A 26,306-nucleotide genomic window follows, 5' to 3' on the forward strand; every position below is an offset into this window, starting at 1 on the left:
AAGATTTACTTTCCCAGATCACCTTAATCTTTCACCTCCCCAAAAGAAGAAACAGAGATACAGACAAACTCTCTGTAGAAATACCACCAAGATGGGTTCAAGTTCAGGTTCCCCACTCCTCCAGCCTGTTTTCACCGTCGTGCACTTGCAAATACACAACAGGAAAGACATCTTTCCATGCAATGAACGCGGCAAGCAGTACACAAATAATCATGGAATGAAATTTGTTCCCTAGGAGACAAAAATCTTATTTCTCACCAGCAGTGTTCTGTACTTCCAACAGGAGATAGCTTTAAAAGACTGACGAATTAATTTCTCACAGAATAATTAGCTGTTCTGATAAAAGAAATAAGTTTTCGTTCCACAATTGGAGGCAGCAGGTAACATTTTTGAAGGGTTTTCAACATTATCTTTGTGCTCCAATTTTTTTTTTCTGATAACATCGCACCCTCAAACGTTGAGGGGTCTCAACAAAATTCTCTAAACTAAAATATCTGGTGAAATATGACTGCCTAACACAAATATTCCCACTGACATTGGGGACCCAAGTCTGACATTGTTAAGATAGGGTGGGTTTACATTGGTTTTAGTGGTGCCACTCAACATTTACTCAATGTAGCTGATAAAAATACACCTTCATAAAGCACTCAGACACTCCTCTTCTATACTTCTTATACATAAGAAAACCAAAAGAGAAGTGTAAGAGTCACATTTTTTTAAAAAAGTAAACCAAACAAATAAGGTAGAAATAAAATTCAGCTGATCAGTTTTCAAGTGCTTGAAAATACTAAGCTAGTCTTAAGGCCGGTGTTAAGAGTGAGGTTTGAAGTGCGTGTATGTGGGCATAATTTGTGCATTAGCTTCTGATATAATAGTTATATTTAAATAATGTTATATTTAAACAATGAGCTCCGTTTTACTAGCAGCTTTTTTGTTATTAAAGCGAGAGCTTACTTGATGGCATACAACCAGTTGCAGGATATTTAAGGGAAATAAGAAATACACTGAAACAATACTTCAAAGTTAGCAATTCTGGATGTATTTTTTCCAGAGTTTCCATTAACCTAGAGCACATTTATGTATGTATGCAATATAATGTATTCACATCCAGCATACTTTATGTATAATACATAGCACATTGAGGTAGGAGAAAATCAACCAAAATTTGGGGTTCTTTCTGCAGGACTTCCATGCTTCACCAAGCCTCTCTTGGAGCTGTTTTATGCTCTCTTCTGGTTAACAGTAGAGATGGAACATAAACATCTTATCACTTAACTCTTCCAAAGTATTAAGGTAAAAAATATTGGGAGATTGGGGAGGCACAAACTTTGGGAGGCTGGCAGTTAGAAATGGAAAAAACTTAGGAAGCAGTTTCAAAGAAGACCAAAGAATGACTGCGGAAAGTGCATGCTTTGTTTTAGTAAAACATTTTCCCCAAAACTGCATTCTTTCAGCACACACACACACACAAAAAAGATTGTCATTTTTTGCCACACAAAGTTGTGTCACAAACCCCTGCAAACTGAGAACGCTGCATGTCACACGCACACTGTGGAAAGAAAGAAGGTAGCTAAGTTGTAAGCTTTTCAGAGGAAAAACATGGAGAGGGGTGGTACGTAGTTTATAAAAAAGGCATCTTCACAAAAAGAAGATTTTGCACAGCAAGTAAAGCACGCAGAAGTAATTTGTATCTGTGAGCTAGCATCTCACGTAAGTGAAATAAACTGCAATAATGGGCACCTTTCATCACGGTGTAAGCTAACATGCTTTATCTGCACAAGCTAGGAGCAGGCAACCAGTCTCTGAAAACAAGATTTACTTCCAACATTTAGTCTAGCTGCACAGCGTTCAGATTACAGAGCAACAAAAAAGAGGAAGGCTCACTGCTGTTACTATTACAGCACTTCACTAATGTGACTGGTAAAAATAAACAAACCTGAGAGCAAGCCATTACTAGTTTTCCGCTGAAGATAAATATTATTAACGTTGCTTGGTTTGCTCTCCAAGTATTTAGCCCCAAAGCAGCAGCTTTCCACTGACCCTTGCTCTGAGATACAGACCGCCAACACAGAGAACTTTTCTGGCAGGGTGCAGCACAGCTCTCTCAAACCCACAGCTATGTGGGAAGCATTCTGGCAACTCGTACCACAGCACTAGCGAGGTTTTGAGAACCTTGAGGTTTGATTCATGAAAGTCCAGGACCTGGAAGGAAAGGAGGATGGAAGAGAGCTAAGAAAAAAGTGACATCTGCCTCAGGCTGCCTTCCAAAACTGTGTTCTACTCTTACCGTTTGGAGAAGTGTTACACTTTTCTCCTAGGCACAGAGCATTCCTGGACAACAGGACGTTAGGGCCCTCTTTGGCTAACTCGAAACACACAGATACCATTACACAGGCTAGGGAATCAAGGCTCTGTCATCACACTAAGTCCAGACTAAACTAAAAACATTCAAATCTGATATTGTTGACTTAAGATTTCATTGAGTGGTTCTAAATCGCTCATTGCGGTTGCCCTTTCAAATCCTTAAATAAGTCCATTTCCCAATCTTCTACCTGTAACTAATAGCTCAGCTGGATGCTTCACCGTGGGCTTTCAGCATCTTCGGACCACGGCCCAACAGCACTGGGACAACTCCTGCTTGCCCTAAGGATGCCCGCCCTTCACTCACCTGCCTTTTAATCCAGAAGCCATCCACCTACCCAGGTGATAGCAGCCAGCTCCAAGGGCCATGTGCGTGCCACCACCTCTCACCTGCTGTACCCAGCATGAGCCAAACTCAGCAGTGGGCAAGCGGCAGCGTTCCTGGGAGGGCTGGGAGGAAGCAGGCTGCTGGAAGGCTCTTGCTGCTGAACACCTTCCATGCAACCCAGCCAGCCTATGGACCACTTGTTTCGACATACCAAGTTTCCACATCTTATGCTAATAATTATTCTGAAAACAACTCTTAACTCCTTTCTATTCATTTACCAATTCTCAGTTCAATTCCTAGACATCCCTCTAGTGTGCTAGCAGAACCACAGAAAAGACCAGAAGTGTTCAGCTACAAACAAAGTCGTTACTAAATGAAAGATGTCCCAAATTCAATATATTTGCTTACATCCATTACTGCTGCACATCACAATCTAGGATTGCTGTAAGCAGCGTGTGCTGTATCGCCGCTACCCAACTCCATTTCCAGGCTCTTTAGGGATCAGTCACATACAAACTGGAAGAAAAGAGATCAGACACGAGCAGTAAGGTTCAGCTTCCACTACATGGAATATTAGTAATTGAAATTGTTCAAAACTGACGGGGACAAAACGACTGTTCTGCTTCCTGCTGGTTTAACTGCTCTTAGGCGAAACTGTGATTACTGCTAATAAGCCTAGAAATCAAATTAGCCTTCATAACAATAGAGAACAGCAAATTACAAAATAATGATACTTTCCAGGCAGAATGACCTCCTGCAGCAGAAAATATAGCAAGCATACTGTTTAAAAGAACAGAGTGAAATCTGCATGTGCCATTTGTGAAGGAAGTGTATTTGTTCAGAAGCAATGCATTTAGACATATTCCAGGTCCCATAAAATCACCTTGCTCAGCCTTGTTAACTGTATTGGGAAAAGCACAAATTGAAAGAAATTTGCTAATGGGAGAAGTCTAAATTACTACAAGCAGTCCATGTAACTGTCTTAGGAGTCTACACATTAATTCTGATTCATTGTATCTGGTCAGATCAGATCAGCCGCTACTGTAGCACGTTCTGCTGGGATACCAGAGGGGTTGCTGTGCCTGCACTCTCGATTCGGGTGGCGGCAGAGAAGCTGGTGGTTTAAGAAGCATGATGAATTCTGGGATCTTTCTTTGGAAACTAGATGATACAACGACAGCTTAGCTGTTCAAAATATATTGTTTTCTATTACAGGGATTCTCTTTCCTTCTAGAAGATCAAGTCATGTTTTCAATTTCTTGGCCAAAATCCCCAGAAAACACCTATGACTTCAATAGATTTACATTTTTTCCCTGAAATATTCAGATTTTGTAGCACAATACATGGCTGCTACAGCAAAGGGAAGGAAACATTTAGGTCAGACCCCTACCAGAGGTCAGACCAAATTCCCATATATGCCAAGGATGACCTTAGCTTTTACGTGATTCCTGAAGGATTCACAGCAAATAAGCTGCTCCAGTAATTAACAGGGAATCTTTCTGAAGCTCTGAAATACTCTAGCAGATGTCCATGCTTTGCAGCAACAGAGAATCTGCAGATTAAGCTGCAGGACGTGTGTTTGTGACTGAACAGGAATGTATGGGCAAGCATCTCCTTTTTCCCTTTCTTAACTAAAATTTATCTGTATTCACCCTACTAAAGGGATTGCAATAAAACTCTCTATATACTGGAAGGGCAATTAAGTCACTTACATTAAGTGCAAAAAGTTGTAATTTGGTAACGATCCACTAATTTCAGTAAGATAAGACACTAATCACTTACGGAAATCAAATTTGCACCGGTAATGCAGTGACTGGGCTATCCTGAAGCAATTCGGCGGTGTTCATTAGCTCTGCCTCCATATGCCACCACCTCGTGGCTCTGTGCACACTGCTGAGGAGAGGCAGATTACGGACTCCGAAATCTTTTTTTACACGTCTTTTACAGTTTTCCAGCCATGAGGCGAGCAGCGTATGGGGCAGCCCCGAGCTGACGGCCAGCTCAAAGAGCCGTGCACCTGCCTGCGCCCAAGCCACGGCAGCCGGTCACCGTGCTCAGAGAAAGGCTCCGTGTTAATGTTCACAGCACCTTGCACCCCCAGAACAGAAGGAGGACACAATACAGCGGGGGATTTCCCCCCGGGGCCAGAAGGACCCGCATACAGCCGCAGCAGCCCGGGCGAGGCCTAGCAGCGCGGCCGGCTGCGGGGCCCGGCTCGGCACCGCCAGGTGGCAGCAGCCGCCCGGCCACCGGCCCCGCAGGCCTCACGCTGCCGCCTCGGCCGGGCCGCAGCCGCGTGCGAGTAAAGGACCCCCCGGAGCCACGCCGAGTGTTTGGTCAGACCTCAGCAGCCCCCCAGCATGACGAGCTGTCACCTCCCGCCCGAAAATGCCCGCGCTTGGTGCGCAGGAAGCCATCTTCCCGGGGCAGGCCGCCGGGGCCGCTCCCCTCAGCCTCCACCGAGGTCCCAGAATTGTAGGGGTTGGAAGGGACCTCAGGACGGTCTTACCGAACCGCTGTGTTGGGTAACTTCCATCAACAGGCAGAGGGGGCTTGGCGGGTGGAAATGTACTGGTGGAAATCTGGCCTCCACCAGTAACCCCAAACTATCGTTTCCAAATTTTCTCTTGATCAGTTTAGTAATATATATCTGTTTTTAAACCAGGATTCATTTAGCTTTATAATAATGCTGGCAAAAATCAATCATTGATCTGCACCTCTTTCTAGGCTTATTTACAGGGTGACCCCAAGTGCTGGAAGATGTCAGACCTCCAGTAACATCCAACTCCAGTACCGCAAAATGAATACACCACGCTCTCTCTAACAGCCTCCCTTTTGGCCTGCATGCATCTGCGCACTGAGCAAGTCAGAAAAACACTTCACAAAATGCTAAAGCAGACCGTAAAGAAGTTGCATTTTAACTGTTGATCTCTACTAAGATTTTGGTACATCAGATGGATTCACACCCACATTTCTCTCTACAGCAGCTACTGAACAGATAGCACAGAACATGCTGGCCTCCAGCAGATATTATCAGTCATTCCTGACCTGATTTAGCGAAAGGGTTTTAGTACAATATGGAGAAATTATTATTTTAAACTAGATATCTGAAGTACACCATCCCTCTCCTCTGTGTTGTTTCACCTACAAAGTATTAAGCAGTTAGACACACATCATAAATCATGAATACCTACCAGTTCTATACAGTGCAATGGGTTAGAAGAGAAATCATCAGACTGTCTCCCACTGGGCCACCTACCCAAAACCTCCCACTTCTTTCAGCAAAAGCCCATGCCATACATTAGTTTTCCCTACTGTTGGGTTGCACTGAGAAAAAGGGAGGCACACAGCTCATATGTGCAGCTCTTGAGGTTGATTAGAAACAGCCGTGACTCTATGGCAGCTTAATCATGAAAAGCTGAGCTAGCTAACTGGGAGGGAAAGAGAAGGAGCCAGCTGCAAAATGTGAAAACAGGATCAGTAATAGGAGGAGGGGTTGAAGCATTAACACTTATCAGAAGGCATATCCAAAGAATGGCAAAAGAAACATGACTGAAGTCAACAGAAGGTGGTGGAAGAAAAGGAAAACAGGGAATTTTGTTTTCTTGGCTTCCACCCATCACTGTAGGCTTCTAAAACTGAGCTTGTTCATCCTTAGGAGGCAAAGGATACAGATAAAAGAAAAAAAAAAAAAAAAGTTATCTCCTGGCTGGCAAAACCCATCGCAATCTTTTTTAAGAAGAACAGCTGGTCAAATGCACGTTCCACATCATGACTTTTTGTCCCAAGTTGCTTGGTCTTTAAAATCAGCTCTAGTGTTGCCCGCAAGTATGTTCATGCAGCTACATTATGACTTTAACTACTAGATGTATTCAAGCTCCTTCAGAATTTAAAGTAAGAACACAAAATTACCCACTGACTCCAGCTGTGATATGCTTGCTATTTCACACTTTCACCCACGCTTGTTGGAAATTCAGTTCAAACCTGACAACTTGGTTTTAATCACAACTAATAGATGGGGCCTTTTTTCTCCCCTCTTTTTGTTTCCTGCATCCCAAAAGCACTGAAAATAATGTGTATGGTGGCAGAAGGCAAGTCAAATGCCTCCTGGAGGTACTCCAAAGCACTACGCATCTTAGCGAGAGGTGTCAAGCTCTGTAAAACATATGGATACAAAGAAGCCCAAAACACACTTCAATCTGAACTATTCTTCTGGACGTTCGGTCTCAAGCCCAACACTGCAGCAATTCATGGCATCCGCTAATTCCCCTGCGCCATTTCTAAGCCATAGGACTGATTTTCTCCTTTTAGTCTCTTGAATGGAAGTGATGCAGTGCAGAGTAACTGACTGGACCTTCACATGGAAAGACCACGTAAGTAGGGTTCCGCTCTGTGTTCAAACTGCTAAAATTTGCAAAGCTAAACACAAAGTCAACCTGCTGCACGCAGCAATACAGTAGCGCTAGTTCTCTAGAAACTAAGCTATTTTTAAACTGCAGTAGCAATGCGGACTGCATAAATTAGCATAATTTCAGCCTTAACAGATAGTTCTCAGTTTACAGCATTACATGCTACGAATTAACACTCTGCAGATTCCTTGCTCCTACTAAGCATGCGATTCACGTGGCAATACTTTAAATCCCCTTTTTCTGTCCCCCAAAATCTCAATGGCCTGTCTTTTTTACACTACCCTTTCAGACAATCAAAGGCTTAGATTTCATTACAAATCTCGCAAGGTCTTCATGAGTAACTGGTGGTTTTGTGGCTTCATAATTGCAGGACATCCTACTATTTTCTCTGCTGGTGATTTTCTCCTTGTGGGCAGATGGCATCCAAGTGGAGCGCAGATGGTAACCCACAGCCCACAGACTCCTCATTATAATTTGAAATACTGTGTGCAGGTCTTCAATTCTTATCTTCTCTTTAATGTATTTTCTGCATTAAAGCATTTTTTTCAGAAGACACAGCCCAAAGTAACGACACCTATTCTGTTTATAGCTGAGAACCTTCTAACAAAGAGGTAATGATGTGCCTCATACATTCACAACTTTTCTTGAAATCCATAAATCATTAGTGGAAAGGATTTTAAATCAAGTATCTCTTGCTTTGATTCAAGCATTACCTTAAGGGGAAAAAAGAATCAATGATAAGGGAAAAAGTAGATCACACTGGAGCTCGAAGGCTTAGGAGTCACATAGTTAGCTATTTAAGGTAATTCCATGGCTCCAGGTATCGCTTTACCTGAGCTGCTTGGAATTATACTGGATTTATCTCCACAGAACACCTGTGAGATAAGGAAGTTGCCGTGACACACCACGGCGGGCAGCTCTAGGTGACTTGTCTGAAGCAGTGACAGGGCTGTGGAGAAACTCCGCGTGGGTCTCCCAGGCTGATGCGCTCACCTGCCCTGTAAGCTCTGCGACGCCTCTCGGCAGAAAGGCACGGCTCCAAGCGAATTCAGCCTACTCACATAGTGTCCAGTCTGGTGGAAATGGCTTTCCTAACCTCTTGAACAGTTGGGCAAGTCCTAGAAACAGCAAGTTAAAAATATCTGTGCTGGAAAATAGTAAGGAATACTAAGCATTAGAGGTCAAACCTGGATCCCTGAATAGTTTGTATTCATCTATGGAAGAACATTAAAAGAAATACACTTATCCCTTAGTTCCCTTAGTTATAAAAACATAACAAACAGCATTTAAAGCCATCCAAATGACATCGTTTATAAAGATTTGATAACTCATTAGCTAATTTCTTCCATTCCATAAGCCTAGATTTGGACCTGATAAACACAAATAAAATGATCTGCTGGAGCCTGCACTATTGTAACCCAGCTACAACAGCACCTTGTAAACTGTCTCACAAAATGCTTTCTGTCTATTTAAAGGACTGATAAATGTTGATTAAATAAGCTTACTGCCTTTAAGAGTAATCATTAGCAAGTCTTTTCTCAAACGTCTGAAATGATTTGTTCATTATACTTCAAAAGATTCAGATGTTCAACTGGGTTGACTATAATTTTCCCTTAGTTCTCCTGGTTCTTATATATATGCAGAGTGTGTAAATAAACCATAGCATGAATAATCTGACTGTATAGTACAGGCCTATAATCTTCCCCAGCATGCAGGCACGGCGATGATCTTACACACGGACAACACGAGATGAAGTAATGAAATATTTCATCACTAAGGGTAATGTAACTTGCTTACATTCGTGGAAGAAGATTATAGGAAGTCATCTTCCTAGAGGGTTTACTTTCACAGCAAAAAAAAAAAGACAGTAACCAATGATCATTAAGGAAGACTTGGCCTTTCTTGTGCTTTCTTTGTGACTGTTCTGGCCTCTACACTAAATGCAGCATTGATGTCAACTGAATAAGTTCACGCTATCTTTTAGCGCAAAGGTTTAAAAAGGGTAATAGAAAAACTGGAACTTGAGATATAATACTGAAGGATTTCTTCCTCAAAAGAAATGAACAGATACATTTCCTCTCTAGCCTCATGACTTTTATATTAAACTAATAAGGGTCTTTGAAATTGAAAAGTGGCATATACTGTTCCATTAGAAAATGGAATATACGGTTCCATTAGAAACCTCAGCTCAATTCACGGCTCAAGAGAACAAAAAATTTCCAGGGGAAGGGAAAGCCCCATTGTAACCTCTTTAACAGAGCCCTGACTTCGTAAAGCCTAGCTTTGCAGTGCATGGCTCACATCTTGTTCAAATGCTTGCTCAGAGCTCTTCAGCATGTGAGAGGCCCATCGCGTATGGAAAGGTAAGGAGGTTTTGGCAGACAACGCAATACCGCGCCAGCATTTCTGACACAGTAAGAATGACACTATCACACATCTGCTCGTCTGCGAGAAGCAGGATCTGCCTGTGACAAGGTCAATTTTGAGAAGGGTTAGCATTAAAAGATTACGCTCCCTCCATCCTCTCACTGAGTATGTGCTAATTATTTCAGGATAGCGTAGGAATTCTTTGATCCTCCAACTCTTCCTTCCTTCCGTCACAAGATGACTCTGGCTGCCTGCTCAGCCCCAGAGCAACGGCACATCCTAATTCCGTAATTGTGGATTTAACCATTTTCAACCTTGAAATTTAACCCTAAGAAATTGAGTATGCGGTAATCCATGTAATCCAGGCCTCTACACCTGTCCCTCTTCCAACTAATCTCACCATCCCTCATCATGTCACATCTTAATTTAGAGTCCTATCTGCTAAGGTCAGTGTGCGTGGCTGCCCGGAAGCTGCAACTAGTAGTATCTGTCTCACGGCAGGACCAATTACTTCCTTTGCGAGCTCTGTGACGTACAGAAATATGAATAAAAAGCAAAACCCTTCCCAGCAAAGCACAGAAGATCTCTACAAGTGTCGTGGGAAACAATGGAGCAAGAGACAGGAAAATAAATAAATAAACACAGTGTAGCCCTGGATAATGCGATCTGCTGGTATTAAGTTTTCTCCTGGAGGAGTTAAGTATATACCAGCTGCTCTACATTAAACCGAGCTGGCATTTTAAATCATGCAAATCAGCCTAGCTACCATCCATTTCAGTCCAGCATTTAATAGCATCGCTATAAATGATGCAGAGGACCGGCCAAACCGAGCCCTGCCATTTCAGCTGCTGTCAGAAGAGAAAGGAGGAGGGAGGGGAATGGCACTTGGTGATTCTGCAGCTATTCACAGTCTGATATAAAAGAGACTCCTCCTCCCACCACAGGTATTGTTACAGGACTGAAATGTGCCCATGCACAAAATGCCTAAGGCTTTCATTTGTTGAAAATGCATATATATCAAAGCTGCTAAGAACCACTGCAAAATTGCCTAGGATTACATGATTTGCCAGCAGACCACTGAACTTTCAGATCTCTCTTTACTTTATGCTGCATAATAAGCAGAGAGTGGACCTGACGATCCATCAGCTTGCTACTGCTGATGCAGCAGCCCACGGGGAGCCGGGGGAGGAATCAGTCCCCAGCACAACGCCTCATGCCAACGGCCACTGCTCAGAATACAAAGACAAGGGCCCAGTGCAAACCTGCTGAATCCCAGAGAGCTCTGGAGGTGACAAAGAGGACTAGGTCGTATCTAGCTCATGTTGCTGGGGCCCAGAGCTTCAGCACCAATGTGAAATTCTGTGCAGGAGAGTGAAGCATCTGCTATTGAGCATTCTAGGAGCTTTTTGATTTCAGACTCTTTCCTATGACTTTTATTTTGGTTGTTTTTACTTCTTTTTCTTCAAGTGCCCACAGCTGCAAGTAACCTGTTCAACAAAGAGAAGCTGGGACTGATTTCTCCATTAAAAATTAGGTACAGATGCCTTGCTATCCAACCCAACAGACCAGACCACGGGTGGAGACCTGTGGGCATCTCACATCCCAGTGCACCACACTGTGTTTGCACACTAACCTCAGCTCCAACAGGGCTGTGGTCCTCCAACTCTCACCACCAGCCTGCCAGCTGGAAAGCACCCCTGAGAGGGACATCTTCCCTAGGATGACCAAAGCAACCCATGGCAGAGGCAGCCCCAAGCCCTCCGTGGGACCCTCGCTCATCCCCCTGCACCTGAGGCTCGGGTAGCTGCTGGAAAGGATAGGACACAGCAGACAGATTTGGTTCCCCTTACCTGCCCTTCCCCACCTACTCCACTACCCTAAGGCAGCCGCATACAGGGCCAGCCTGGGGTCCCCTCGTGGCCTGGGGCCGGCTGGGTCCCCACAGGGGCTCGCCTCTGTGGGCACCTCCCAGAGCTCGGCCGGGGAAGGCCAAGGCAGACATCTCGCAGAAAGGCACCACACCTCCACATTTGACTTAATATTCACAGCACTCCCCATCGCCTGGTGCTGCAGGGACAAGCAGCTGCAGGCAGAGGAGGAGATGCATGTTGATCTCACCAGTTGCAGAGGCTTCCATCGTGGAGTTTTGCTTGCATTTGCTTGCATGGAATTTTACTTTTGACTCACAACAGATCCTCTTTGAATTGTTTTTGCCTCTTATGAGGGTTTTGGAGTCTAAGTACTAAATCCTATAACAACAAACCACTCCACGTCGTTCTCAGCCTACCAGGTGAAAAGCCAAAAGGCTACCTACTCAAAGCTACCAAAAGTAAAACCCTGCTTGCCGCAGAGGGAGGTTTCTTTCTGACTGCTTAGAAACGGCCTCCTAGGCAACCGCTGCTCTTCCATCTCAAAAAGCAGAAAGTGGTTTTGTGCAGTACATTAGAGCAAGTTCCTCAGCATCCCCCTGGCCTCGCACAGCCCTGAAGTCAGAGCCCTTCCTCCTGCCCTTCCCAGCTGTAGGAGGATGGGCACCTTTCTGCCAGCTGGCGCTGGCAGCGCTCCACTCCGCTCCCGCGTTACCCAGCATGACCAGATCCCCATGCACTCCCTCCCCGGGCATCTCGGAGCAGTAAGACATAGCAATGCTGAAAATACTCTTTCCCAAAATAATCCATCCCAATAAAGCCACAGACGAGCCTGGAATACGTATGCCCATTCTGAAAAGCAGCCTTACCCGTGGTTACAGAGCAAAAAGAACAACCCATTTCTAAGCTCTTGCTTCAAACGGCCTACGCACACTTGATCTTGTAACACAGATGACATTTTTAAAATTAGTTTTGAAGACTTAAATGTCTGTAAGGCTCTTTGAAAGGAAGGATAATTTGTAACTGATCAAATTTGTCTTACCAGACTAATCCATTAATTACTGTCTCCACCAGCAATAATCAAAGTTGTGCACTGACCTTTGCAGATGTAAAGGTGTCCTCGGCATTTGTTCCGGGACTTTTAGCCTTGAACACACACACGTACAGATACTGTTCTTAGATGAAATCTACGAAAATAAAACTTTGCATCGTGCTCCGTTGTCTAAAGAGGGTTTCTTGCTCTGAAAGACATGACATGAATCTTCACATCGCCTTGAACTTAGGATATTATGCCTGATAGCTGCATCTGCCAGAGGAAGCAAATCTGCTAGGCCACTTGTACAAGTTGATTAGAAATGACTTCCTTGTAATTAGTGTCATAATCTGAGAAGCAGCCAAAATAGACATGACATGGAAAGATATCTGTTACACTCTTAAAAGCTGCCATAGAGAAGCAGCATCTAGCTTTCCAGTACTACCTGTAGTTCCCAACAGTGGGCGGCTCAAGCGGACACAGCGAAAGAGAAAGGGAGCAGCTTCTAAATGCCTGTTTGCAGATACCTGAGTGTAAAAAAGTCTCGGTATCCACATGTACCACCAGACGTCACCACACGGGCCTGATCAGCAACATGAAACCCCTCTGGGGTATTCATTTTGTTCCACCAAACACACTTTGTGTGGAAGTCCGGCTGGGTGCGACTGAGTTCCTCCATGCAGGCTTCACGGTCTGTGCCCCCAGGACACCCGGGACCACCAGAGCCAAGAACCTGTTCGTACCCCACGTGTGGCACAGACACGGTGGCAAACCTGATGCCATTACAGTCCAAACCAGGATGCTATTGCAGTCCAAAACTGAACGAGCGCAGGGGCAGAAGTCCTAGTAAAAGTCTATCTCGAAACCCAGAGGTTAGATATTTTTTCCTTTTGTTTATTGTTTTCCCACACATTGCTTCCAATTCTAAAATAACCCAAAAGTAAAATGAAAAATAATCCAAGGATAACACACCTAAAAATACTTTCAAGAGGAAAAAAAAAGGTGGAATCACAGCAAAAGTCCGGATCTCAGCCTGATTTAAAATAAGCAGCAACCTGTTTTTTCAATTATTTACTTTAATAAACGGTTTATTTATTATAGGTTTTAGCAATTATTTCCATGGCTGTGATTTGCAAAACTGAATAAACTGAGAATGTTTCCACAAACTATTTCAGAAAGAACAATTTACTGATAAAATTAGAGACATACAAGTAAGTGCCAAGTGTTTGAATTCCAGTTCTTGGTGAATGGAAAACCAGCAGCCTCCTGTTACAAAATGTACCAACAGCTCATGTCTAATAATACACATAAAATCTGACCATTTATATACTTCAAATATAACTGTTTCTAAAAATAATACTCAACCAGGGTATTTTTAGTCAGGTAGATTTCTCAGGGGAACGAATCTGAATTTGGTTGAGATTCTACAGTCTGCTCCAAGGAAGAGCAAATTAAATTAATGGGGTAAATTTTAAGAGCATCTCTTGACTTATACCAGAATCAAAATATAAGATTTAGCCCCATAGCTTAAATAAACAGAAAGCAAATGAGGAAAAAAATGGAAGGAGAGAAAAATTCTTCCATTGAAGGCCCAACTGTCAATTTATTCAAAAGCGTATCTTCTAAAACAATACTTAAATTTCGTTTGTATTGCAAGTTTAGGAAGCTCAACTGAAGTAATTATTAATTTAAATACCTCCTTAATTTCTTCTGCTTTGGTAGGAAAAAGTGACGCGTAGGCTAAAAGCATTGAACTACTCTACAAATTAAACTGAGATGTAAACCCAGGGGTGAGATAATATGGAAACTGAAGTTCCGGAGCAGACAAAGTTTCTCAAAGGACTCTTCAAAGGAAATCACAGAGAGCCAAAACCAACCCCCAGATTTCCCAAACCAAAAACGAAATCCACCCTTCCCATCTGAATAAAATAAAGGCTTTATTTTCAAATAGTCTCTAGATTAAAAATGAACAAACAAAACAACAACAAACAAAACCACATATAGTTTGGCTATTCCAAATATTGACTAGAATTTGTAACGAGCACAGGTGGTGTTCTTCTCATCATTGTTTCTTTCTTTTTGGTAGTTTTCGGTACTTATCCTTGGGAAAGACTCATTTTATTTACCAGACCTTACTTCTGGTGAGAGCATTTTGCAGAAGACTGGAGAACAAGACTTTACAATGAGTTTCACGAAGTATGCCAGTGAGGTTTTCAGTTACTAAGACCACTTGTGCAGCTAGAAGTGTTGTCTGTACTAGGCCTACCATACACAGAAATGCTTCTGTCTTTTAGTTTCCCCATTTTACATTTGCTTATTAAATTAAAGGGATTTTATCCATATTTGAGCATTAACAAACTGGATATACCAGCCAGCAGCTGGACAGCTAGAAAGAGTCAGTGCGTTTCTGTTGGCGCAAACTTCAGTTCAAACAAACCTCCAGCAGAGATTTAGTGTCTAAAAAAAATAAAACACAAACCATACATCAAAGAAGAGACAAACAATGGAGGAAAGGTAAAAGCCAAACTCTGTAAGCTGCCAGAGAAATTCACCAGTGCAGCTGAGGATACAAAGAAAGGCAGGGAAAAGGAGAGCAAGAGCTAAAAGGAACTCGTTACTGGGTAGAGGACAGCTGGACCGAAGTATCTGCTTGGGTACTGCCAGGCATAAAGCATCAGAGCAATACACGCAATACTTCTACAGAGCAATACTTCTTAAATCAGGGACAAAGTGAGACTGCTCACTGAAGAAATATAACTTACGGAATAAGCTAAAAGTTTCAAGGACAGAGGGAGAACTCTTGGACACCGTACGCATAAGCGTTTTGAATTGAATAACAAGTAGCAGCAAAGGAGAAGGATAATCTAATAGTCAGGGGACGAGCTAGTAATTTTCTGTAGCACAGCAGACACTATGACCTTGGGTAAGTCTCTTTGTGCCTTAGCTGTTCATTTACAAAGTAAGAACCATATCCCTATCTCTGGAGAGTGCTTTTAAGATAAGTATATTAAAGTTGGGAAGCCCCTTAGATACTACCTATTAGCACTAAGCAGAGAAACAGCATAAAACTCAAAAGCAGGAAAAAAGGTCATATTAAATGGATGTTTCAAAACCACTCACTTTGGACCATGAAAACTTGACTGAACTCAACAGCAGCATGAGATCACCAACACACAGCTTTGGAAATGCCGTCTTGGGCAAGCCCACAGCAAGGTAGGGAGCTTGGGAAGGAACAGAAAACGATGAACAAATGCTCTTTTTCTGAAGAACCGTCTTAAACTAATAGGAGTGCAAAAAACACTTTCACTCGTTATCCAGTCACAATTAAATCTGAATGGCATTCAGAATCCAAGTGACCTTTTGCAGACTCAAAATGAAAAAACAATGATGAAATAATCTCTTGAATTTATAGAGCAACCTTGCATCTTTTGTTTAAATGCAGGGCATTTGAAGAAGGTAGTTCTTCAAATTAAATGACAAATTACTGAAAACTCCATATTAATAATCACAATAGAACGTTTTATAATTTGTCACCTCATTTGTTCTCTGATAACATTTCATTTGGAACAACCCCCTTACAATTTAATATGTAACACTATGTGCCTATAAAATAATAATCAAAATCATTATAATCATAAATAGAAGGATTTGGCTACTGAAGAGACCGAGACTGCTGATACAGCAATTTTCTGGAAGAATATAATTAAGGACATAACTATCATTCCATAAGCAAGCTCATTAAAATTAATACTAACTTAAAATTAATTTTCTGGTTATAGATTTTGCTAGCCTCAATCTATACCTTTTCTTAGATTTTTCCAGCTCTTCAGTAAAACTTCTTTGCACACATCCTAAACATGACTTCATTTGGCTTCCTCCAACAAAGCAAAAAGCCATCCTTTATGGTTATTAGTATTACTAACTACATTTGTCAACGTTTCTTTTATAATTAGCACAGCAGTGTTGGTGAGAGCCAATTCCACCACTGAGCCAGTTTGCGTAACAGCACTGAGACCAGTCTACGTACACCTGATTTTCAGCTAGAACCAGATTAAGACTCACAAGGTTCCCACCCCTTCTGAAGACAGCTAAAACCACAAAGCCCAACATCATGAATAAAAAATGGCTAATGAATGTGAGAAATGAGGGCATATTTTTTCTGCTTTTTTTTAAAAATCTTTCTCCCCATGAAGCTTCAGATTAGCAAGAAGTTGATAGGGAGGTATAAAACTGCTTTTGATAACAGTAATTAAAATTTAGAAAAGTAATTACAACTATCTGAACTATACAAGTTCCTCTGGATTGCCAATGGCATGGGAATGGGGACAGCGAGGCGGGGAGGGCTAACTGATAGCTTATAGATCGCAAGTCACACGTGGCTCATGAACCAGTTGATGTCAGCCTAGATTTGAAGTGTGGAAGACACTGGAACAACCCATTAAATAAGCCACTTGTGAGTAGCTAGACTACTCCAAGGCAGCACACAACTGACTGAAATACTCTCTGAAATTTTTCGGTAGCGTACTATCAACCTGGGAATGGCTACCAGGTAGATTTTTACAGGGATCCGCAAGGGAGCATCTTTACCATACCATATTGTCATCGACTTAGAGAACTGAATAGGTAATCAGAAAAACCCAAGGCCATTTCTAACCTGGCTGGGTGTTGCAAACAGTTTGGGAGATAAAGCTGGAACTCAAAATATTTTTAACAAATTGGGAAAGCAGTGTGAATGGAATAATATCACTAAGAGAAAAACGTAGTGCAAAAATAGAAAATGGGAGCTATCTGAGCGAGGTATTTTATTGCAGGCAATGATATCACGCCACAGTGAATCATAAAAAAAAAATGAGTCAACAGGGTGCATCTGTTGCCAAAAATTAAAAATAAGCTACATCTTTTTTAAAATCTCCATCAACTGAAAACTCAAGTGTAGGATAGAAAAAATGATACCTGCTGCACTCAGCTATAATGAAGCAGAATGAAGCGTCCAGTTGGAACAGAATTTTTTACAAAAGATTTAGGCAACTTCTACTGAACTCAGAGAGCATGGACAGTTGCAAGAGTTCAAGAAATCCTGAGAGAAACGGCTCAAAGAATTATGTTTGCCTTGAGCAGGGAAAGAGAAAAGCGAGGGAGAACATGCCAACCCCTAGTGAGCACCTGCCTTCCACGTCCACCGAGAAAGGGACAAGCGAGCTGCCGAACTCACAGTCAGAGAAGCGCAGGTTTGGTATCTGCAAGCGCACTGCCACACCTCCCCGCCAAATGTTAAGGACAACCGCGTACCCGAGCGGGTTGCTCCAGGTGATGGCTGAAGACACGCTTTAATAGCAGGTCAGACTGATGCCTGCCCACAGCGACTCGAGGTGCTAGAGCGGAAACGGAGGACCAATGACTTTGTAACGTGCCGGTGGTGATAGGACTACTGCAGTTACTGAAGACCCAAACAGTAACTGCTTTATAGGTTCTGCAGAGAACAAAAATAAAGAAGCTGAAGTATACAACACAACAGCAATAAACACGGTAATTAAATCCATGATCTCCTTCAGTGGCTTTCACAATAACGTGGCAACAGGCTGTGTTCTTGCAGCAGCCTCTTCCTTCCTGCACCCTGCACAAGCAATTTTACGATGGCCAAAGACTTCTAATTGGCAATGACTTTGGCCTTACACAATTAATGCAAATTTAGTAGCCAAATACATGACTTTTTCAGAATAACTAATAAATACCACGTTGTATATGAGAGATTGCTATCTTACCATCTATTTGACAGAAGTTTCTCTGGTAACAAAGTTAAATATTTCCAAAACAATGCTCTCTAAACATGGGTATAATTTATTGGTGCTGTTTTCAAATTAGACGAAATAAGCACAAGTGCAGCAGGAGAATACTGTTGTGCACAACACAGGGAGTTTAATATGGAAAAATGAATGGAGCGTGTGTATCAGTAACAATAAAATAGGAATGATACTGCCGTGATTCATCGACCTAAGATTTCAGACTAGCATTTACAATGGGCTTGATGCTAAAACCCTCAGACCTTTCTTTGGAAAGTGCCTCTGAAACACACTGGAGAATGCTTTTTATAAATTGCACAGCATTTTAAATAACCCATTGCCCTTATATGGCCTTAAGGCACAAAATTTCCAGTTACTATAAAATTCAGCTTACACGTGTAAAACCATAACAAGAAGGTTCAAAAAAAAAAAAAAAAAGACAAATAACCACACAGCAAAACATAAAGCAGTTCTCACTGATACCCTGCTTGCCCAAGTAGGATTACCTTGATTTTCAGCATTTTAAAAAAATGTATGTTTTAATGAGTACTACATGCAGCACCCATGTTTTTTGAAGAATTGAGATCCAAATGAGTACAGTCTGTCACTGAAAAGCTGACGGACCTAGCACCGGTGTTCAAGTGGCTTGAATCGTCCAACAACAGTGTTAGAATAGGATCTAGTACCTTTACGTTGTGACTTCTGGTCTATGTGCTAGACGCAGCCTCTTCTCTGAAATACATCAGTACAGTAAGCACAAGGAAAAAGGCAAACATGAATTCAGTGTGGAAGTACATATACAACCATGCTGGGGGAGAAAGATTCATACGTATGCACGAAGATATCGCTCTGTAGCATCCCTTCCATCGTCTGTAAGCACATGTCCTAAACATTGGGTCAAATGAGTTGCTCTCTGTCCTTATTTTGTCTGTGCTACTGGATTTTTAATTATGTAGTGCACAGAGGACCGACTTCAACAGGATTAAGAGAAACTCCCTTAAATACTCCCAGAACATCCTGTGGCTTGGCGATTATGAAACTCTCCAGGGACATAATAGAAGTCTGAAACCCTTCATGTTGAAATAGAAGTTGAACTCAGATATCCTACTCTCTTGAACAAACACTAACCACTCAGCAGTTGTATCAATGCAATGCTTCTCTTCCAGTTGCGTTGAAAGTTGTCTGATGCCACCTTGGCTTTTGATAGCAGCAGCCTATGCCTCTAACTCTAAGAGAAAGTTTGGGGATGCAAATTCCAAGTTCAGCCCCCAGAAGGAATACAGCATGAGACATGCTGATTTCATTTTTATTTCTTGTCCTGGGTTTTTGATCCAAGTGTCAGAACCTCTTTGCCACTCCTCCTCCACCCACACAGGAAGATATTCTGTTATTCCTGGTGAGCTGCAAACCCCCTTGGGGACCCAGGTCACCAGAAGAGAGGTGCCAAAACTCTCAGCATCAGTCCATTTTCTGGATCTAAACTATAAATGCCATGGGAAGAATGTGAATTTTCTCCCTGGCAGGGGAAAGAGAATGCCAGGTGCCTGCACAGTAAAATGGCGAGGGCCATATTAGTGCTGAAAATATCCAAAGAAGCAGATGATCACCCCGTAGCATATACATATTCGAGATATTTAGTCCTAGTGTGGTGTTTAAGAGTAAATCTCGTGTGGTTTATTGTCAGAAAACACTTCTACACCTGAATATAACTGACGGTTTCCTGGGATAAAAATGCTTCCGCTACCAATACACCACCTGGCAGCTGTCCCTCTATCCCGTTCCTCCTCCCACTCCTTCACAGGGGAAGGGAGGAAAGAAAAGAACAGTGCCCTTGATATAACTGATCCAGAAAGATCTCCCTTTAGATATAAAGCGATGTCCCAGATCACTGCCTTGGATGGCAAAACCCTGCACGCTGATGTGGGTAGAGGAACCAAGGTTGAATCAATAAGAATAACATAAGAGGACTGTGTTTACTCACGATAATGGATAGTAAAACAAACCTCACTCGTTCACACCTTAAAAGGTGCTGGTCACCCGCTAAGACTTATACCCAAGTGAGGTTACTAAGCGTGACAAAGCCTAGGATTTCTCCCACTGCTGAAGTTATTAAAGCTCAAAATTATCTGTCATTTCTCTTGCACCAATCTCTTCCCGTTTAAATGCAATAAACCAGCTTGAAGACCCTTTCATCATCAGGATGTACAAATGGGGTTTCATACTACATCTGTATAATAAGGGTTAAAAACAACATGCTACTCTATTCCCCTTTCTGCTGCCAACAGCTACCGTTCTGGCAGGATCTCTCTGGTTATAATGCAAGATCAGAAAATATTTTTCAATAACAATCACTTTTGCAGGAATGTAGATTTCTATGCAGAACCCAAGGTGCATCAGAGAGCACAGCATATAATGAGATTTCGCTGACATTTCATAATTACAAGGACAGACACCGGCACAGGGGAAAAATAGCATTTGTTTCCCTCTTAAGAGCATGATGTGATGCACAGGTCAGTCTGTCGGCTGCCACCGCCCTGACACCAATACTTGTCTGTCTCCTTTTTCTGCTCTTGGTCCCCGAGGAGCTGCTACAGGCATGCTAGCCCAGCCTCACCAGCCTGATACGTCACTCTGGCTACCAGCAAAGTGCAGCACATCCTAAAATTCAGGGCATGGGGCCAAACACGCCCAGTCAGTAGTCATGCTTTCCTGAAGAGAACAGGGTTACGGGGCCGCAGATCTCAAATCTAGATGGCAGGGATGACTCATTATTCCCCGAGGAAGGAAAAGAAGGCAGAAAAAGATGTATCCATCATCATTTCCTGATCTGGTGCAGTGGTAGCACCACCTTCTCCTGGACCGAGATGCCCGTAGGAGAAGCCTGTAACATATACGTCTGTCTCCAAAATTCACCATGCTGCTACCCAGCGATCTCTGTAAGATGCTAATCGATTCTGCTTGCTGCAGCAGACCGTCCGTCCGCTTTGCTCATGCCGTAGTACGCTAGCACACGAATGGCTCACGCTGCTGCTGAGCACACTGGGGTATCGGCAGCACAAGGCAGCCTGAGCCATGCTGAAAATGTTACTATGCTGACAAAAAAGGAACCGAGCTGAAGAATGTACGCTTCTCCTCCCTATGCAGGAGCAGCATCTGTAAAAACAATAGATTTCACTACAACGTGGATGTTTTCTAAAAAATGCAAATTGATAAGAGGCTGCACCTGTGATGTCAGGCACACATAGCATTGAAACAGACAATTCCAATTCAATATCCCTCTCCTACGTAAGCCATTTAATTTAGCTGCACTGTGAATGACACTTGTATTGTAACCGAGCATAAAGCACAGCCTCCCTCTCGCTCCCCACACAACTGCAAACACCAAACGTTCACACAGCTAACGCCGTGTGACCATGACCAAATACAATAAATGTTCATGACAAGCAGCAATCTTTCCACATGGCAGCCACAGAACCCAGCCATCGCAATCAGCACCTACAGGAGGAACACAAAGAGCGCACCCCAGAAGCAGCAGCCCTGCCATCCCCCTGCCACAAACCCCCAAGCGCAGGCAAAGCCAGCACACGAGGCAACGCAGAGCAAGAGCGCACACAGCACCATCCCTCACAACCCCAGTGCCAGCCCCACCAGCAAAATCACAAAATCATCCCTCGGTAAGAGATGCCGCTATGTGGAATAGAAAACACCCCACCACTGCAGACAGATGTTATTTCACACGTGTACCCCCCCCCACTGCTGCTCACACCACTGTCCACCTCCTAAAACCTGCTGCATGCATTCAACGTGCGAATCCATTCTCGCATACACCTCCCCAGCCTTCGGCGCTTTCTAACCTGTGTGTCAAAGCCATTTTCTACCGAGCCACTCTTCCTTGGTGGGAGTCCATCTCCTGCATTTTCTTGTCCGTTAGGAGACTTGAGAGGGATCTGGCTGGAATACGATGGCTTCGTCACCTCCACCTTGTTCCCAAACTTCAGGTAACAGGGCTGTGGGATGGTCCTGGCCGTCGGGACGTGCAGGATCGGAGCAGCGCTGTGGACGGGTTTAGGTAGTCCCGATTTCATTTTGGAGGCTACCAGGATGGCTGGCATTTTCTCTTTCTGCTTTCCTAACACGTTTCTGTCAGCAGCAGCAACGGTGGAGACAGCAGGCAGGGAGAGAGAAAAGGGCACGGTTGGGAAGCTGCTGTACTAGAGCAGCCTGGTTGACTGCAGGGATCTCCAAAACCAGCTCAGAATTAAAAAAAATAAAATAAAATAAAATGCTTTCAGCCTAAAATATCTCAGAGCTTCGTGCCAGCCTTCCACCTGTTTCCTCTAATTTTATTCTCAGTTCTTCGCCACTGTCCTTCCTATTTCTGCTGCTGCTCAGCTCGCTCCTTCGTTTCTCCGGCCGGGCTTTCCCCCGGCAGCAGCGGCGGCAGCAGCAGCAGCAGCAGCAGCAGCAGCAGCAGCAGCAGCAGCAGCCTCGCACTCCGTTTCCCGTCACTGCATCCCCGAGCCCCCAGGACCCTGCTGCCCCGCCGGCAGCAGCGCGGGGCGAGCGGGCAGGATTTCCAGCTTAAGATGTCTTTCTCCGGTCTTAGCCGAGAAGCAGATGCAGCTCAGCGCGTTAATGACTGATGCCCTTGGACGCCAGCCTTACCCAGTCAAGCCTCTTAACGCCTTAGTGTCTGCCCACAGGACAGCGACGCCGGAGCTGAAGGAGAAACCGCCCGGCGGCGGCACCGTCTACTGCCGAAACACGCCAAATTCCCCGGATCCCCGCGTGCCGCTCGGGAAAACCCGGAGCGCACACGCTCAGCTGCCGGGGAGGGGGGGGAGCGGCCGCCGCCTCATGGTAGGCGCCCGCCCTGGCGCTGCCCGCACCCGCTGCGCTCTGCCTCGGGCTGTGGCCGGCCCCGGCCGGGCTCCGGCAGCCCCGGGGAGGCGCTGCCGGCGGGAGCGGGAGCCAAATCCCCGCCGGAGGAGGGGCCTGGGCCGCGCCGGGCGGGGGGGCTGCGGCCGGCGGCTTCGGAGCGCTCGGGGCCGCAGCGCCCTCAGACAAAACCCCCTAGGGCTGACTGAGCGCCCCGGGGGCTCCGGGAGCCTCCCGCTGCGGGGGTGGCGGCCCTGTGAGGCCCCCGGCCTGCCCTCAGGCCCCCCCGTTCCCCTCAGCCTCTGTGAGGGGGCCCGGTGGGAGGGGAGGGTCTCCACAGCAGCACCCACAGCCCTCCTGAAAGGCCTCGGGGCAGCCCCACAGCCCCAAGGCCCAGGCCCCACAGAGCGCTCCCACCCACGCGGCACCCCACGCCTTCAAGGTGCAAGGATGGGTTGTTACATCTTAGACTGGTTCAGACCCAAACCTGCGGTGTTTCCAGGGTGAAAAGGGCTCTAGGATTAGGCAGCAAGACTAGGAGAGCATTTCAGGATTGAGAAAGCTCAAGTGGAAATCAGATGACACCCCGTACCCCTGCATCCTTCTGGAGATGTCATCTGAAATGACTTGCCCAAGGTTACAGAGGGAGTAAGTGGCAGAACTGGAAATGAGAGTCAGAACATGTGTTACACTCTTGCTAAATTACTATCCTGCCTCAGCATTTCAGTGTAAAAAGGTCCTGTCTCCATTAACATGAAGGACAGTTTCAGAAGACATTAGGCATTGCTTGGATACTGGTTTTGGGGTTTGTTTTTAGCTGTCTCACATTAACTAGATGGATTAAACCCAAAAACAAAGCCTGGACAAGATGCCACAGCTGCCTGCCCTGTCTCCCGCTTAGCATTGCCTCTTGGTCACCGAATTCAAGCTCCCACAGCACACACAAAGCTCCCAGGTCAACTATGAATTGTGTTGCTCTTGGGATATTCAGCACATCTGAAAATATGTATCTACCAGCCCTGCAGGCAGCTTTGTATTAACTCTAAGAGGGTACTTATTTAAAAAATTATTTTTATGAGTAACTGTGTTTCCATTCTGGCTCTTATTTCACTAATCTCAGACTGGAAACTGCACATCTCTTCTATTCATGCACCTCACTGAGAGTGATCTTCCAGTGTTTACCTCCCTGTCCTAAAACAGTGCACAGTAGCTGCTTAGGCACAGCTTTATCAAAAATTTCAGAGCCCAACAACTTGACAAAGTCAGATTTACCATACCAAAGGACTGGTAGTTATGGGAACAGAAATGTGTAAAATGCTATGATACCATTCCCATTGTTCAGTGCTGAAAACTCAGCCTAACTAAAAAGAAGGTTGGGCTCAAGTACGAAAAGCTTGAAAAAGATCCAAGCCTGAAAACAAGGCTAATTTTAGGCCTGTAATAAAATACAGTAAAGTTTAAAAGCTATTAGAAGATCTAATTGACAGCTTTATTTTCTGTTCTTCACTTACACATTTTATTAGGTTCAGGCCACCAATCCCAGATGCACAGAACTTGCCAGGTTTTGTTGTTCCCTTTTCATCTTGGGAAACTGGCTAGGTTACAGTACACCAAGACAGATCCGTAGCTAATTGGAGTGAAATGAAATGATTCTTCCAATTGCTGCTTTAGTAATTATTGAATGAGACGATACATACGGCAACACACCTATAACATGAGGCCATAAACTGTTAATAGGTCACATACTGCCTAAATCTACAGAGATGGACAATGCTAATTTGGACCATCTTTACAAGTGACTAGTCATTATTTTTCTCTTTATAATTGCTTTAACCTGTTTTTATGGCTAGCAGTTTTAGAATAAACTACTTTTTTTTTCTGGACAGTCAACAGGATCTGGAAACCCATCTTCCTTATCCCCTTTGAAAAGACCAGCTAGTTTTCCCTTTCCCAGTTTTGGGAAATCACCCACATTTCTGTATCTCAGCTTTTAGAGTAAGCAATATTAAAAAGCAAGAGCTTCACGCTTTCCTGCCACAAATGTCAGATGAGCCACTAACTAGGAGAACATCCCCCTGCAGCTCTAAGATGATGAGTATTTTTGCCTGAATAACCACAACATTCTCCCTTATCTGCCTGAGGTCCAGCAAGCATCCACCCTGCTCCCTGGCTGGGGGTATATGGAAGGAAAAAAAAAAAAAAAGCTATAAACAAACATTTTACTTCCCTGGGAGAAAAGAAAAAATAAATGAAGTAGTAGTGACTCAGCTTCTAGGACTGATTTTTAAGCTCAGGAAATGCCTTCACTCAGGAGTCAAGCTGCGGCTACTTAGCACCATCTGAGGTGCCAAGGCTGGTGTCAAGAACTGGCCTAATATTCTCAAAATGTTAGTAAGCAGCTCAGTACTTCAGTAGAAGCTATTTGAATAGTTTGTAGTTCAAGAGCTTGTGGGCAACTCTGCACATTGCCCAGAACAAAACAAGTAAACAGAAAAAAAGCCAGGGCTGACTGCTCTTGAATCTGGACGAATGAAATGAATGTTTCTGGAAACCTAAAACCACTGAGGCTGCCTGCATTGCTCAGACACTTATCAATCAACAACTGAATGCAAGTGGAAAGCAATTGCCTATATGGATCGCATATGGGTATTGCGAGTAAAATGAACATTCGCCAAATGTAGCAAAGGATGAGAGAATCAGACCTTCCCTTCAAATTGGGCTCAAGATCCATCCTCAATGAAGCCAAAAATTACGTTAGTGTTAGTGAACGAAATATAGAGAATTATTACTACCATTAGAAAACCTCATTAAGCGGGCTGGTAGTCCAGAACTGCTGATGGAACTACACTCACTTCTTGCTTGCAAATACCTTTATCGGTGCTTTCCTTGTCTTTTAGGCATCACGGATGAATCTGAAACCTTCATTTCCAATCCACATGAATGTTCCTGAAATGTCACCATATATACCGTCAATATCAGAAGACGTAATTGTTCTTACAAAAGCCTTTTTGTCAAACAAACCCTGCCAGAAGGCCAGCTGTCCTATAGACTGTGGGCATATTCAGCCTTGGCTCAACTCCATTAACTTCAGTGAAGTTATGACAGGAATAAATATGGACCTATTTTTGGCACTGCAGGCATTTTGCACATTCAAATCCATCCGTTGTCACTGATCACAGTATCGGATATGTAAAAGTCCGATCCGGTCTGCAGATTTATGTTACCATTGCATGGAAGAACCATAAAGGTATAAATGTGATCAAGCTGCTCTTTTTTTTTTTT

The 26,306-nt window shown here is 43.9% G+C and overlaps 1 protein-coding gene across 9 annotated transcripts in view; it reads right to left on the reverse strand.

The window, feature by feature from the left end:
* NAV2 (neuron navigator 2) overlaps nucleotides 1-26,306 on the reverse strand; it is a 405,213-nt gene that overhangs the window by 207,349 nt on the left and 171,558 nt on the right. For 6 of the 9 annotated variants that reach the window (XM_035326757.1, XM_035326755.1, XM_035326758.1 and 3 more), the window contains exon 1: nucleotides 22,001-22,575. The exons of the other annotated variants lie outside the window; for them this stretch is intronic. In XM_035326757.1, coding sequence (XP_035182648.1) covers nucleotides 22,001-22,258 — 258 coding nt within the window. In that variant the 5' untranslated portion in view covers nucleotides 22,259-22,575. Of the gene's footprint in view, nucleotides 1-22,000; nucleotides 22,576-26,306 lie in introns of those variants that run through there. 9 annotated transcript variants of the gene reach the window in all.

This window comes from Oxyura jamaicensis, chromosome 5 (assembly GCF_011077185.1).
Source record: "Oxyura jamaicensis isolate SHBP4307 breed ruddy duck chromosome 5, BPBGC_Ojam_1.0, whole genome shotgun sequence".
Classification (NCBI taxonomy): domain Eukaryota; kingdom Metazoa; phylum Chordata; class Aves; order Anseriformes; family Anatidae; genus Oxyura; species Oxyura jamaicensis.